Source organism: Mobula hypostoma, chromosome 30 (genome assembly GCF_963921235.1).
Source record: "Mobula hypostoma chromosome 30, sMobHyp1.1, whole genome shotgun sequence".
In the NCBI taxonomy this organism is placed as follows: Eukaryota; Metazoa; Chordata; class Chondrichthyes; order Myliobatiformes; family Myliobatidae; genus Mobula; species Mobula hypostoma.
The window spans coordinates 13,585,409-13,601,290 of NC_086126.1; the positions used below are offsets into that span (position 1 = coordinate 13,585,409).

General features: G+C 51.9%; 1 protein-coding gene across 6 annotated transcripts in view; it reads right to left on the bottom strand.

The window, feature by feature from the left end:
* Positions 1–2,351: 2,351 nt before the first annotated feature.
* The window catches only part of fosl1a (FOS like 1, AP-1 transcription factor subunit a), a 102,235-nt gene continuing 88,704 nt past the window's right edge, over positions 2,352–15,882 (bottom strand). For all 6 annotated transcript variants that reach the window (XM_063036607.1, XM_063036610.1, XM_063036608.1 and 3 more), the window contains exons 3-4: positions 10,020–10,127; positions 2,352–2,854 (exon numbers count right to left, since the gene is read on the bottom strand). In XM_063036607.1, coding sequence (XP_062892677.1) covers positions 2,363–2,854; positions 10,020–10,127 — 600 coding nt within the window. In that variant the 3' untranslated portion in view covers positions 2,352–2,362. The remainder of the gene's footprint in view (positions 2,855–10,019; positions 10,128–15,882) is intronic.

Here is a 15,882-nt window from a genome sequence, read left to right on the forward strand (position 1 = left end):
GCGTGCCTGGCAACGCTCGCAAGCCGCGACTCGTGGCCACGTTCGTGGTTAACGCTGATGCCACAGTTCACCGACTGTCTCGCTGTACAGTAAATCGATCTGCGTCGGGTAGCCTCCAACCTGACGGAACGAACATGGTTTTCTCGAATTCCCGGTTATTGCCCCACCTTTCACCATCCCCGTTTCCCTCCCTCGCCTCATCTCCTTCCCTACCCATCACCTCCCTCTGGTGCTCCTCCCCATTCCCTTTTTTTCCAAGGTCTTCTACCTTCTCCTATCAGATTCCCCCTTCTCCAGCCTTTCATCCCTCTCACCCATCATCGTCCCTGTCCTTTACTTCACCCCCTCTCCCTCCCTCAGTTCCACCTATCACCTACCACCTTGTACATCTTCCCCCCCCACCTTCTTACTCTACCCCTTCCTTCCCAGCCCCGAAACGTCGACCGCGTACTCTTTTCTGCAGATGCTGCCTGGCCTGCCGAGTGTTGCTTCGGATTTCCAGCATCTGCAGACTTTATAGTGTTTGTCAATAAATCTGTAATCTGAAATCTCAAAAGGCTGTGTGCGGCGGAAGGGGGGGGGGTGGTGAAGAAAACTGACCAAGAGCCAGTGATTCATAGCTAAGTAGCAAGTGCTTTAATATTCTTTGATACATACAGACATTTTCAGCATATAGCTAGTGTAAAAAATAGATTATACAAAAATACTTTTGAAAGATCCTACAATAAATAGTCAGGCCCCAAACCATTACCCGCCTCCAGGCTGTGTTTGGCCGCCAGGGGAAATCACTTGCCTGGGTTTAAGCATTCATTTGGTCTCCAGAGAGAGAGAGAGAGAGAGGTACAGGTTGCCACCCCAGCGAAAAGCACAAGGGTCGACGCTGGGAAGACCACAACGCCGGGGATTCAGAGGAACAGTGTAACGCTTCCTACCGGCCCCCCCACCACCTCACCCAGCTCCGCGCCCTCCTCTACCGGCCGATCGCTTCAGAGTCGGAACCAGGCCCGTGCCGGACGCCAGCCACTCAGTGACCCTGATCCCATTCTGTTCCCCACATTCCCGTTGACTGCCCCCACACCCCTACCCTCAATCCATGCACACTGGCCGACCGATGCGGGAGGGAACCGGAGTACTAGGGGGAGTGGGGGGGTGGGGAGGGTCACACAGACACCCACACTGACCCTCACGGGGTGGGGGTGGGGGGTAGAAACAGATCTCTCACGCACAACACCGCAATAGGGACTGAACCCGGGTCTCTGGAGCCGCAAGGCGATGGTTCAACGCGTTCCACCACTCCGTACCTCAAAGCCCCATTTCCGACAGACTTCTGTTGGGGAGGTGCAAGGCCGTTTGCGAGGGATTCGGAGAGTAGGGTGGGGTTGGTCCTCGGCCGGGGTGTCTAAATGATTGATCGCTCCTCCCAGCGAAGACCTGCCTGCGCCAATCCTCGGGGGGGACCTCCTACCGTCCCCGCAAAGCCCTCAAAGGACAAGCGGCCTCTGCCCCCCAACCACCTTCCGATCGCAGCCCCTGGCGCCGGGATACGCAGCCGCTCGGGGCTCCTGACGCCCCCCCCCCGCCGAGACGGCCCGCCGGAGAATTTGGGTTCGGCAGCCGCAAGACTCCCCAGCCGCCCTGCAGCGGTTCCGGGGTCGGGCGGCGCCAGGACGCGTGCCGCCCGGTGGGAGGAAGATGGCGGCACTACAGGATATGACGTCACCGCCCCCCCCCCGCGGTCACCTGATGGCCATCGCCTCCCCGCAAGGACAGAAGGGAGATTGGGAATCCATCATTCTTGGGTCAGACGGTGGGTAGTTTGGAGCCAGAATCTCCCGTTGGCTACCCATTTCAATTTGACTTCCCATTCCCATTCTAACTTGTCCAATGGCCTCTTCTACTGCCATGATGAGGCCAAAGTCAGGTTGGAGGGGCAATACCTTGTATACCAGCTGGGTAGCCTCTTATCTGATGCCTTGAACATCTCTCACCTCGCCCCCCCACCACCCTTCCAACTTCAATCCTCTTTCTTTCCAGTCCCGAGGAAGGGTCTCAGCCTGAAACGTTGACTGTTTATCCCTCTCCGTAGATGCTGCCCGACCTTTGTGTCTTGCTATAGATCTGAGTTCTCTGGTTTGGAGATCCCCCCCGCCCCAGTGTTCGCAGCCTGACGCAAAATAAAAAACCCGAAACGCAAGGGTCTGGCCGTCAGACGCATCCAACGATCGAGTGAGCGGAGGTGGGCAAGAAAAGGTTGGGTGGGGTTTAACAAAGAAGGGGAGGCCGCTCTGGCCCTTTCCCGGCCACCCCCTACGCGAGAGCTGATCGGTCCCCCCTGCCCAGGGAACGGTCCCGTTGGAGGGCCCTACAGGGCCACCAGGGTAGGGGAGCTGAGCGAGTCCGACGACTGGTCGCCCCCGCTGCTGCTGCCCCGGCGGTGGGCCGCCGCGCAGGCCTCGGGCGAGGAGAGGGCGCCGGTGGCTGGGCCAGAGGGCCCGGCGGGAGGCTCCGGGTCGTAGGGCGGCACGCTGGGGTAGGTGAAGGCCAGGGAGGCGGTGAAGGGGGTGATGGAAGGGGTGGCGATCAAGGTGGGCGTGTGCAGGGCCTCCACGTCCTGCTTCTCGGCCGGCTGGGACGCGGACGGGATGGAGACGTCCGCCGGGCGGGGCTTGGCCGCCTGCCCTTTGACCTTTGACCCGCAGCCCCTGGACGGCCCGGGTTTGACCCCGCCGTCCTCGGCGATCTTGCAGATGGGTTGGTGAGCCTCCAGGACGAATTCCAGCCTCTCCTTCTCCTTCTGCAGCTCAGCAATCTCCTTCTGCAGCGAGGACTTCTTGTCCTCCAGTTGGTCGGTCTCCTGGAAAACGCAAAGAAAAGGGGCAGTTCTGTCAGAGATTTCACTTTCTGAGGAAGCTTAAACAAGCATCACTCCCCACTAACATCTTAACTACATTCTACAGAGGCGTGGTTGAGAGGGTGCTGACCTTTTGCATCACAACCTGGTACTCCAGCTGCGGTGCTGTCGACAAAAAAGCCTTGCAGAGGGTGGTTAGGGGAGCAGAGAAGGTTATTGGGGTCTCCCTACCTTCTGTCCAAGACCTCTTTCAGAGTCGATGCCTCCAGAAGACACGGTACATCATTAAAGACCCCTCACACCCTCTCCATGAACTGTTTGTTCTTCTGCCATCAGGTAAACATTACAGGAGCATCAAAACTAAAACCACAAGGCTACTAAACAGCTTCCTCCCACAGGCAGTCAGACTGCTAAATAGCTGCTCTACCTGACTCTCTGCTTTGGACACTTTTAACTTGCACTGGACACTTATAACTGATTTTAACTGACATGTGGCTGTTGTGCTTTACGATTTATTGTTATGTTTATTATTTAGCGTTGCGTTTGTTATATGTCATGATTGCACTGCCCCTGAGAAACGCTGTCTCATTCTGCCCTGCAGAGCTGATGCATGGTTAGAATGACAATAAAGTTTTTTGAATCTTGAATTTCTTCTCGTTTCACCAGAACCGTCAACCCCGGGTAGGGACAGCCTGGGTTAGAAAAAAACTTCAGAGAAAATTTTACCAGTCTTCTAAACTCTACAAAACAGAGTTTGACACAGTGGTCACCCTTGTCTATGTCTCTTGTGGGTCGAATTAATGTCATTAAAATGTATATCCTTCCTAAATTTTTGTATCTATTTCAGTCTTCACCAATTTTCACTTCTAAAGCTTCTTTTTGATGCGTTAGATTCTATTATTTCGTCCTATATATGGAAGGGTAAACGCTGTAGACTTAATAAAGCTCACTTTCAAAAATCTAAAAAGGAAGGTGGTATGGCCTTGCCTAATTTTCGTTTATATTATTGGGCAGCCAATATTCGTTGTCTTATTTTTTGGTCTTTCTTCCATAATCAGTCTGACTGCCCAAAATGGGTGGCAATGGAGTTGAACTCTATTTCCACACTTCCTTGTCATTTGCCTAGACTAATTGTTAATTCTCTTATTAGACACACTCTGAGAATATGGGCTCAGTTCAGAAAATTTAATGGTCTTCATGGTTTTTCTCTCTCTAGCCCTATTTGACACAATCACCTTTTCCTACCTTCTATGCGGGATTCAACATTTCATGATTGGCATAGAAAAGGTATTAGGCACTTTGAAGATCTTTGTATAGATCATCGTTTTGCAACTTTTCAACAACTGTCCGTAAAGTTTAACCTGGCTAATACTCATTTTTTCTAGATATCTTCAAATTAATAAAGGCATCCATTAGTCTTGCGAGACTGTGGATCTGCGCCTGGAAAGCCTTCACTCTCCAGGGCGCAGGCCTGGGCAAGGTTGTATGGGAGACCCGCAGTTGCCCATGCTGCAAGTCTCCCCTCTCCACGACACCGATGTTGTCCAAGGGAAGGGCATTAGGACCCATACAGCTTGGCACCAATGTCGTCGCAGAGCAATGTGTGATTAAGTGCCTTGCTCAAGGACACAACACGCTCCCTCGGCTGGGGCTCGAACTCACGACCTTCAGGTCGCTAGTCCAATGCCTTAACCACTTGGCCACGTGCCCACATCTTCAAATTAGACATTTCATTAACCTTTTAATATCAAACTTTCCTGAGATGCCTGAGAAAAACGTTCTGGACCTCTTTCTTTGTATCAATCCACTGGGTAAAGGTTTAATATCTGCTATTCGAGATAAGTTAGTGATTTTGAGGCCTGCTCCCTTCGATAAAATTAGAATTCCCTGGGAACATGATCTCCTTGTCTGATGCGGTTTGGGATTCAATTCTTAAGTCAGTCAACTCAACCTCTCTATGTGCCCAGGACTCATATGTCTAAAACTAAATTATTGCGGTTTTACCCTGACATTGGTCCCATTTGTGATAAGTGTAAAGGGGCTGAGGCTTCTCTTATCCATATGGGCAAGTCCTAGTCTTGAGAAATTCTGAAGAGAAGTTTTTTTCAACCCTATCGCATATCCTTAATTGCCATTTAGAACCTAACCCTCTGATTGCTCTTTTCGGCACTTTGGGTTAAGTAGACGTGCACTTGAGTCCGACTAAACGTCGAACATTATCTTTTGCCTCTCTCTTAGCTAGTCGGTTAGTTCTTCTTAGGTGAAAAGATGTTGCCCCACCCACTCACGCTCGATGGCTTAGTGATATTATGTCCTGTTTTTAGACCTCGAAAAGATTCATTATTCACCTCCTAATTCGGACATGAGGTTTCATAAGGTGTGGGGACCTTTTCTTGAATATTTTCAAAACTCCTCTTTAGGTTAACTTTATCCTATTATTTTGTATGCTACAATCCCTTACTTTCAGCTTTTTTTCCCCCTGTAAGTTTTACGTTTTTTGTTGTGAATTACATTATAGTTTTCATAGTTGGCATTATATTTTCTTTTATCTTATATGTGGGGTTGAATGCTCCGATTAATTTTTTTTCTTTTATACACAGAAATGGTTGGCCTGAATTTTTTTCCCATTGGGAGGTTGGGGTGGATACTAATCTTACATGATTTTATTTTGGGTGCTTTTTTGTTATTGTTATGAATTATATATTGGACTTGTTTGTTTTGCACTGTATAAATCTCCATTTTGTTGATGGGTTTTATTTTCTGTGGCTCTATTGTAGAAACGCGTATAAAATTAATTAAAAAAAGAAAGGGATTGCAGAAACAGGCTCTTCATGTCAAACTGTTATTCTCCCTTGTCCCATCGACCCACGTCTGCACCATAGCCCTTCAGACCTTCCCGCTACGTACTTATCAAATGTTACCTTTGAACACTGGCAGCCCGTTCCACACTCTCACCACCTTCAGAGTGAAGAAGCTCCCCCTCACGTTCCCTTTAGACATTTCACCTTTCACCCCTAACCCATGACCTCTAGTTCGAGTCTCACCTAGCCTATCTATTGTACACCTCCATCAAATCTCCCTTCATTCTCCTACGCTCCAGGGAATAAAGTCCTAACCTGTTCAACCTTTCCCTATAACTCAGGCCCTCAAGTCCCGGCAACATCCTTGTCAATTTCCCCTGTATTTTTTCAACCTTATGGGCATCTTTCCTGTAGGTAGGTGACCAGAACTGCACGCAATACTCCAAATTAGCCCTCACTGACGTCTTGTACAAATTCAGTATCGTAACTCCTGTACTCAATAATCTGATTTTGGAAGGCCAATATGCCAAAAGCTCTCTTTATGACCCTGACAGTGGTGGAGGCAGATACAAAGGACAAAAGTGAAAGGTGCTTTTTACTATGGTGAGAGAGAACATAGAACAGTACAGGCCCTTCGGCCCACAATGTTGTGCCGACCCTCAAACCCTGCCTCCCATATAACCTTAGATTCCTCCATATACCTGTCTAGTAGGCTCTTAAACTTCACGAGTGTATCTGCCTCCACACTGACTCAGGCAGTGCATTCCACGCACCAACCACTCTCTGAGTAAAAAAACCTTCCTCTAATATCCCCCTTGAACTTCCCACCCCTTACCTTAAAGCCATGTCCCCTTGTATTGAGCAGTGGTGCCCCGGGGAAGAGGCGCTGGCTATCCACTCTGTCTATTCCTCTTCCGATAGGGTCTTTTAAGAGACTCCTGGACAGGTACATGGAGCTCAGAAAAATAGAGGGCTGTGGGTAATTTCTAAGGTAGGGACAAGTTCAGCACAGCTTTGTGGGCCGAAGGGCCTGTATTGTGCTGTAGGTTTTCTATGTTTCTATCTACCTGCGATCACTCTCAAGAAATTACGGACCTGTATTCCTAGATCCCCCTGTTCTACCACCCTCCTCAGTTCCCTACCGTTCACTGTGTAAGACTACTAAAGTGCAAAACCTCACACTTGTCTGCATTAAATTCCGTCTGCCATTTTTTTCAGCTGGTCCAGATCCCACTTCAAGCCACAATAGTCCTCCTCACTGTCCACTACACCCCCAATCTTAGTGTCATCTGCAAATTTGCTCATCCAGTTAACCACATTGATCTGAGATGCAGAGGGACTTGGGAGTCCTTGTGCAGAGCACCCAAAAGGTTAACGTGCAGGTCGAGTCAGTGGTGAGGAAGGCAAATGCAATGTTAGCATTCATTTCAGGAGGTCGAGAATACAAGAGCAAGGAGGTGATGCTGAGGCTTTATAAGGCCTCACCTTGAGTATTGTGAACAGTTTTGGGCTCCTCATCTAAGAAAAGATGTGCTGGCATTGGAGAGGGTCCCGAGGAGGCTCACGAGGATGATTCCAGGAATGAAAGGGTTATCATACGAGGAACGTTTGATGGCTCTGGGTCTGTACTCGCTGGAATTTAGAAGGATTAGGGGGGATCTCATTGAAGACTTTTGAATATTGAAAAGCCTAGACAGAGTAGATGTGGAAAGGATGTTTCCCATGGTGGGGGAGTCTAGGACAAGAGGGCACAGCCTTAGGATAGAGGGGCGCTCATTCAAAACAGAGATGCGGAGAAATTTCTTTAGCCAAAGGGTGGTGAGTTTGTGGAATTTGTTGCCACATGAAACTGTGGAGGCCAGGTTATTGGGTGTATTTAAGGCAGAGATTGATAGGTTCTTGATTGGACACGGCATCAAAGGTTACAGGGAGAAGGCCAGGGAGTGGGGCTGAGGAGGGGAGAAAAGGATTGGACGGCAGAGCAGACTCGATGGGCCAAATGGCCTAATTCTGCTCCTATGTCTTGTGCTCTTACTACCATCCAGATCACTGATATAGATGACAAACAACAAGAGACCCGGCACCAATCCCTGCGGCACTCCACCAGTCACAGGTCTCCGGTCAGAGAGGCAACCCTCTACAACCACTCTCTGGCCAACGTTCAAGCTAATTTACCATCTCATTCTAAATGCCCAGTGGCTGATTCCTCTGGACCAGTGCCTCCCACGCTGGGAGCCTGTCAACGCCCTTGCTAAAGTTCACCGAGACAGGCTCTATAGCATTTTCTTCAGCGACCTTTCTGGTAATCTCCTCGAGAAACTCTTTTTGCCTCAAGACAGTAGGCACCTCCTCCTCTGTAATCGGAATGCGTTCTCCCCCCACCCCGATCCCACTACCGCGTTGCCTCAGTTCTACGAACTCTGCGTCCATTTAAGATCTCCCCCAATGTGATTGTAGCAGGACTTAGACAAATTGGAAGAATGGGCAAAAAAGTGGCAGATGCAACCTAGTGTTGGGAAACGTTATGATAATGCATATTGGGAAAAGGAACAATAGTGTGGACTATTATCTAAATGGGGAGAAGGTTCAAACATCAGAGGTGCAGAGGGACTTAGGAGCCCTCATGCAAGACTCCCAGAAGATTAATTTACAGGTTGAGTCTTTGGGAAAGAAGGCAAATGCAATGATGGCATTTATTTCAAGGGGAATAGAATAGAAAAACAAGGAGATAATGCAGAGCCTTCATAAGACTCTAGTCAGGCCACACTTGGGGTATTGTCAACAGTTTTGGGCCCCACACCTCAGAAAGGATGTGTTGTCATTGGGGAGAGTCCAGAGGAGGTTCACGAGGATGATGCCGGGACTGAAGGGGTTAATACATGAGGAGCGTTTGGCCGCTTTGGGTCTGTACTCACTGGAATTTAGAAGAATGCCGGGGGAGACCTCATTGAAACCTACTGAATGTTGAAAGGACTAGATAGGGTGGATGTGGAGAGGATGATTCCTGCGGTGGGGGTATCCAGAACTAGAGCGCACGGCCTCAAAATGGTGGTGGGGGGGAGGAGGCAACCTTTTAGATCAGAGGTAAGGAGGAATATTTTTAGCCAAAGTGTGGTGAATCTGTCCGACTGCGGTGGAGGCCAGGTCCGTGGGTAGATTTAAAGCGGAAGTTGATAGGTTCCTGATTGGTCAGGGCACCAAAGGATCGGGTGAGAGGGCAGGTGCATGAGATTGAATGGGATCCGGGATCGGCCATGATGGGATGGCAGAGCAGACTCGATGGGCTGAATGGCCTAATTCTGCCCCTATGTCTTACGGTCTTATCTCTTTTGACTCAATGCCACTCTGATCTTCTGGTAGGCCAATTTTTATTCTTTCTTCCTCTTTCACTTGTTTCAAGATAATTCTGGAGAGGAACGGGTCAAGTTGAGATTCTAAATTGGGGGATTGAGGTGGCATCAGGAAGATTCTGGCAAGTGTGATTGGAAGAGACTGGTTTCTGGCAAAGGTGTGCTCGGTAAGTGGGAGGCCTTCAGAAGTGAAATTCTGAGAGAACAAAGCTTGCACGTTTCCTGTCAGAATAAGGCTAACACGTTGAGGTTTTCAAGGGGTATCCTGGCCCTGGTTCTGAAGGAAGTGCATAGCAGCTAAAGGCAAACTTCAAAGAACTTCTATTATCAAAGGACGTATACCTTGAGATTCACTTCCCTACAGGCCGCCACGAAACAAAAAAACCCGAAAGAGAAAGAGCGACAAGCGCCCAACGTGGACAATAACCAGGCCCAGCTCCTGACCTTCACGTGTGGCTTAGCTACTGAGCCCAACAGGACCGTTTCCACTGGCAGGAGAAGGGGCAAAGGCAGGTTACTGCTGCCTTAAAACCAGTCACTTCGGGCAAATGGGACTTGTCAGCTCATCTCGGAGAAGGAAAACTCTGATCTCAAACCCTTGCTGCCTTGCCCTCGTGGGGAAGGCCTCGGGAGTGAACCCCGAGGGTAAAATCGGGAGCTGGAGCCCCTAGGGTGAGTTCAACGCTGACTGGCGACTCCTGGTGCCAAACTGTACCGGTCTCTGCCTTTTCTTTGGGCTCATCGGATGCGTGGAGAGGGGGAGCTTGCTGCGCGGGCAACAGCTTGCTCTCCGTATCGCCCCGCCCGGGCTCGCGTGTCTAGACGGTATCCACGGCCGACCACAATCGACAGAGGGCCTCGATAAATCTGTACGTGACAATCGACTTGACTTTGACGCGGATGCTCGCGGGAGGGTGGGGGGAGAACGGACGTGAAAAGCTCTGCGTCGGTAAGGAACCCGGCCCCCCAGGTCAGACAGTGAGGGCCCCCGGCACCCCGCGTGGACACAGTACTCACCGCCTGCAGCCAGTCGGTAAGCTCCCGCCGCCGGTTCCGGCACTTCGCCGCGGCCAGCTTGTTCCTCTCCCGCCGCAGCCTCTTCCGCTCCTCTTCCTCCGGCGACAGCTGCAAACGGGCGGGGGGGGGAGGGGGAGAGAGCGGAGCATTAACACGCGGAGAGCGAAACCCGCACCTGAACCATCGGCGACCAACCCCGCTTCCGGCCTCCGAGTCTGGGGCCGGGGACAAAGCCGTGCCGGCGGGCGGGGGGGTTGGGGGGAGGTGGAGGAGAGTGACGACGAGGGTCTCTATTGGGGGGGGGGTTTGGCGTGAGGAGGGGGGTGGGGAGACGAGGAGGGGGCAACGAGAAAGGAGCAGTGAGGGAGGGAGTGCCTCCTGCTGGAGCGATGAAGAGGGAGCACCCCCTGAGGGAGAGACAAAGAGGGAGCGCCCCCTGCTGGAGGGACGAAGAGGGAGCGCCCCCCCTCCGCAGGAGGGACGAAGAGGGAGCAGCCCCTGAGGGAGAGACAAAGAGGGAGCAGCCCCCTGCGGAGGGACGAAGAGGGAGCGCCCCCTGAGGGAGTGACGAAGAGGGAGCAGCCCCTGAGGGAGAGACGAAGAGGGAGCAGCCCCCTGCGGAGGGACGAAGAGGGAGCAGCCCCTGAGGGAGAGACAGAGGGAGCAGCCCCTGAGGGAGAGACAGTTGAGGAGGGAGCACCGCACTGCTTGAGACCCCGAGGTCCCACGAGGCAGGTGAGTCACGTGCTGCGTGGATCTGGTTACGGGGGGTGGGGGGGAGGGAACAGGATGAGCAGCTGAAAGGGGGGGGTTTAGTGTGAGTAAGACAGGACCTCAGGGTGAGATCCACGGTGACTCAGTGCTGAGTCACAAAAGCAGGCATTATACCAACTAGCAGAGGATGTGAGGATTAGTCAGCCGGTCGCTGCAAATGCCAAAGCAATTTCCTCCCCTTCCTCAGATCGGGAACACTGGAGAGACGGTGAGTACCTTTCAGCCCCTCCGGGCTACCCCAGCTCAATAAACCTGGTTGCTTAACCCCCTTTTACAGAGCCCGCAGGGAGCACTGGACAGCTCTGCCCTGGGGGAGCTTGGGCAAAGAAGGAGGTCGGCCTTGAAGGTCAAGGCCGAGGGGTCAAAGGCCAGGAAGGGACCGGAATCTCTGGGTTTCGAGACTCGGGATGGGGTCAGAGTGACGAACTGGGGGTCGGGGGGTGGGGGGAGAGTGGATAACGACCGGTGAAGGAGTTCGGACTCCGAGTCACACTGGAAACAGGCCCCTCGGCCCGCCGCGTCCGTGCTGACCGCCAACTCACGCCCATGTTCCCACACTTGTGGGGCTAATTCACCCACAGGGATGCGAGGAGGACACCATAGCACCAGGGGGAAGTGCAGGCGGTCGTGGGGAGAATGTGCGGACGGTCGTGGGGAGAACGTGCGGACGGTCGTGGGGAGAACGTGTGGACTACACACACACACACACAGGAGATCAGAACCGGGCTTGGATCTCAGGAGTCACAAACCAGTGGCTCTCAACCCACTGCGTCCCTAACGCGCATCCCTCATACGGGCCAACTATCTTGGGCGGCGTGGTGGCATAGTGGTCAGCACGACGGTTTACAGTGCAGGCGACCCGAGTTCGATTCCCATCGCTGCCTGTGAGGAGTTTGTACATTCTCTCCCCATGACCGCGTGGGTTTCCTCACACAGTCCAAAGGCGTCCTGGTTGGCAGGTTAATTCGTCGGTAGGTCCTTGTAAATCATCCCATTAAATTGAAGAGGATGTGTGTTGGGCAGCACAATTAGGAGCAAAATTAGGCCATTCGGCCCATCAAGTCTGTTCTGCCCCATTTAATCATGGCTGATCCATTTTTCCCTCTCAGCCTGCAGTCTCCCCATATCCCTTCACGCCCTGACTAATCAAGAATCTATCAACCTCTGCCTTAAGTATACATACAGACTTGGCCTCCACAGTTTCCTGTGCCAAAGTATTCCACAGATTCACCACTCTCTCTAAAGAAATCCCTCCTCATCTCCGCTCTAAAAGAACGCCCCTCTATTCTGAGGCTGTGTCCTCTGGTCTTAGACTCTCCCACCATAGGAAACATCCTCTCCACATCCATTCTATCGAGGCTTTCAACATTCGATAGGTTTCAATGAGATCCACCCCCCCATCACCTTTCTGAATCCCAGTGAGCAGACACCCAGAGCCATCAAACGCTCCTCCCATGACAAGCCTTTCCATCCCAGAATCATCTTCGCGAACCCCCTCCAATGTCATCCCGTCCTTTCTTAGGTAGGGGGCCCAAGACCTCCAACTGAGGCCTCACCAGTGCCTTATAAAACCCTTCACATTATATCCTTGTTCTAATATTCTAGTCCTCTCAAAATAACTGCCAGCATTCCATTTCCCTTCCTCACCACTGACTCAACCTGCAAATTAACCCACAGGGAATCCTGCAGGAGTACTCCTGAGAGGGACTTATAATTTCTCTCAATCCCGTTCATCTCTCTTCTCCCCGTAACCTTTGTTGCCCTTACTAATCAAGAACCTATCAACCTCCGCTTTCGATATACCCAACGATGGCAGCCACAGCCATCTGCGGCAATGAATTCTACAGATTCACCACTCTCAGGCTGAAGAAATCCCTCCCCATCTCTGTTCTAAAGGGACGTTCTTCTATCCTGAGGCTGTGCCCTCTGGTCCCAGACTCCCCCACTGTAGGAAACATGCTCTCCACATCCACTCTATCTGTGCCCGCTGGTCCGAGACTCCCCAACTACAGGAAACATCCTCTCCACATCCACTCTATCTGTGCCCTCTGGTCCGAGACTCCCCAACTACAGGAAACATCCTCTCCACATCCACTCTATCTGTGCCCTCTGGTCCGAGACTCCCCCACTGCAGGAAACATCCTCTCCACATTCACTCCATCTGTGCCCTCTGGTCCGAGATTCCCCCAGTATAGGAAACATCCTCTCCACATTCACTCTATCTGTGTCCTCTGGTCCTAGACTCCCCCACCGTAGGAAACATCCTCTCCACATTCACTCTATCTGTGCCCTCTGGTCCGAGATTCCCCCACTATAGGAAACATCCTCTCCATATCCATTCTATCTGTGTCCTCTGGTCCGAGACTCCCCCACTACAGGAAACATCCTCTCCACATCCACTCTATATGTGCCCTCTGGTCCGAGACTCCCCCACTGTAGGAAACATCCTCTCCACATTCACTCTATCTGTGCCCTCTGGTCCGAGATTCCCCCAGTATAGGAAACATCCTCTCCACATCCACTCTATCTGTGTCCTCTGGTCCAAGACTGCCCCAATATAGGAAACATCCTCTCCACATCCACTCTATCTGTGCTTTCTGGTCCGAGACTCCCCCACTATAGGAAACATCCTCTCCACATCCACTCTATCTGTGTTCTCTGGTCTGAGACTCCCCCACCATAGGAAACATCCTCTCCACATCCACTCTTATCTGTGTCCTCTGGTCCTAGACTCCCCCACTGTAGGAAACATCCTCTCCACATCCACTCTATCTGTGCCCTCTGGTGCTAGACTCCCCTACTACAGGAAATATCCCCTCCACATCCACTCTACCTGTGCCCTCTGGTCCTAGACTCCCCCACCATAGGAAACATCCTCTCCACATCCACTCTGTCTGTGCCGTCTGGTCCTAGACTCCCCCACTACAGGAAACATCCTCTCCACATCCACTCTATCTGTGCCCTCTGGTCATAGACTCCCCCACCATAGGAAACATCCTCTCCACATCCACTCTGTCTGTGCCACCTGGTCCTAGACTCCCCCACTGTAGGAAACATCTTCTCCACATCCACTCTATCTGTGCCCTCTGGTCCGAGACTCCCCCACTGTAGGAAACATCCTCTCCACATCCACTCTATCTGTGTCCTCTGGTCCGAGACTCCCCCACTATTGGAAACATCCTCTCCACGACCACTCTATCTGTGTCCTCTGGTCCGAGACTCCCCCACTATAGGAAACATCCTCACCACATCCACTCTTATCTGTGTCCTCTGGTCCAAGACTGCCCCAATATAGGAAACATCCTCTCCACATCCACTCTTATCTGTGTCCTCTGGTCCGAGACTCCCCTACTGTAGGAAACATCCTCTCCACATCCACTCTATCTGTGCCCTCTGGTCCGAGACTGCCCCAATATAGGAAACATCCTCTCCACATCCACTCTATCTGTTTCCTCTGATCCGAGACTGTCCCAGTATAGGAAACATCCTCTCCATATCCACTCTATCTGTGCCCTCTGGTCCGAGACTCACCCAGTATAGGAAACATCCTCTCCACATCCACTCTATCTGTGCCCTCTGGTCCGAGACTGTCCCAGTATAGGAAACATCCTCTCCACATCCACTCTATCTGTGCCCTCTGGTCCTAGACTCCCCCACTATAGGAAACATCCTCTCCACATCCACTCTATCTGTGTCCTCTGGTCCTAGACTCCCCCACTACAGGAAACATCCTCTCCACATCCACTCTGTGTCCTCTGGTCCTAGACTCCCCCACTATAGGAAACATCCTCTCCACATCCACTCTATCTGTGCCCTCTGGTCCAAGACTCCCCCACTATAGGAAATATCCTCTCCACATCCACTCTATCTGTGTCCTCTGGTCTGAGACTCCCCCACCATAGGAAACATCCTCTCCACATCCACTCTTATCTGTGTCCTCTGGTCCTAGACTCCCCCACTGTAGGAAACATCCTCTCCACATCCACTCTATCTGTGCCCTCTGGTGCTAGACTCCCCTACTACAGGAAACATCCCCTCCACATCCACTCTATCTGTGCCCTCTGGTCCTAGACTCCCCCACCATAGGAAACATCCTCTCCACATCCACTCTGTCTGTGCCGTCTGGTCCTAGACTCCCCCACTGTAGGAAACATCCTCTCCACTTCCACTCTATCTGTGTCCTCTGGTCCGAGACTCCCCCACTATTGGAAACATCCTCTCCACAACCACTCTATCTGTGTCCTCTGGTCCGAGACTCTCCCACTATAGGAAACATCCTCTCCACATCCACTCTTATCTGTGTCCTCTGGTCCCAGACTCCCCTACTACAGGAAACATCCTCTCCACATCCACTCTATCTGTGTCCTCTGGTCCGAGACTCCCCCACTATTGGAAGCATCCTCTCCACAACCACTCTATCTGTGTCCTCTGGTCCGAGACTCCCCCACTATTGGAAACATCCTCTCCACATCCACTCTATCTGTGCCCTCTGGTCCTAGACTCCCCCACTATAGAAAACATCCTCTCCACATCCACTCTATCTGTGTCCTCTGGTCCTAGACTCCCCCACTACAGGAAACATCCTCTCCACATCCACTCTGTGTCCTCTGGTCCGAGACTCCCCCACTATAGGAAACATCCTCTCCACATCCACTCTATCTGTGCCCTCTGGTCCAAGACTCCCCCACTATAGGAAATATCCTCTCCACATCCACTCTATCTGTGTCCTCTGGTCTGAGACTCCCCCACCATAGGAAACATCCTCTCCACATCCACTCTTATCTGTGTCCTCTGGTCCTAGATTCCCCCACTGTAGGAAACATCCTCTCCACATCCACTCTATCTGTGCCCTCTGGTGCTAGACTCCCCTACTACAGGAAACATCCCCTCCACATCCACTCTATCTGTGCCCTCTGGTCCTAGACTCCCCCACCATAGGAAACATCCTCTCCACATCCACTCTGTCTGTGCCGTCTGGTCCTAGACTCCCCCACTACAGGAAACATCCTCTCCACATCCACTCTATCTGTGCCCTCTGGTGCTAGACTCCCCCACCATAGGAAACATCCTCTCCACATCCACTCTGTCT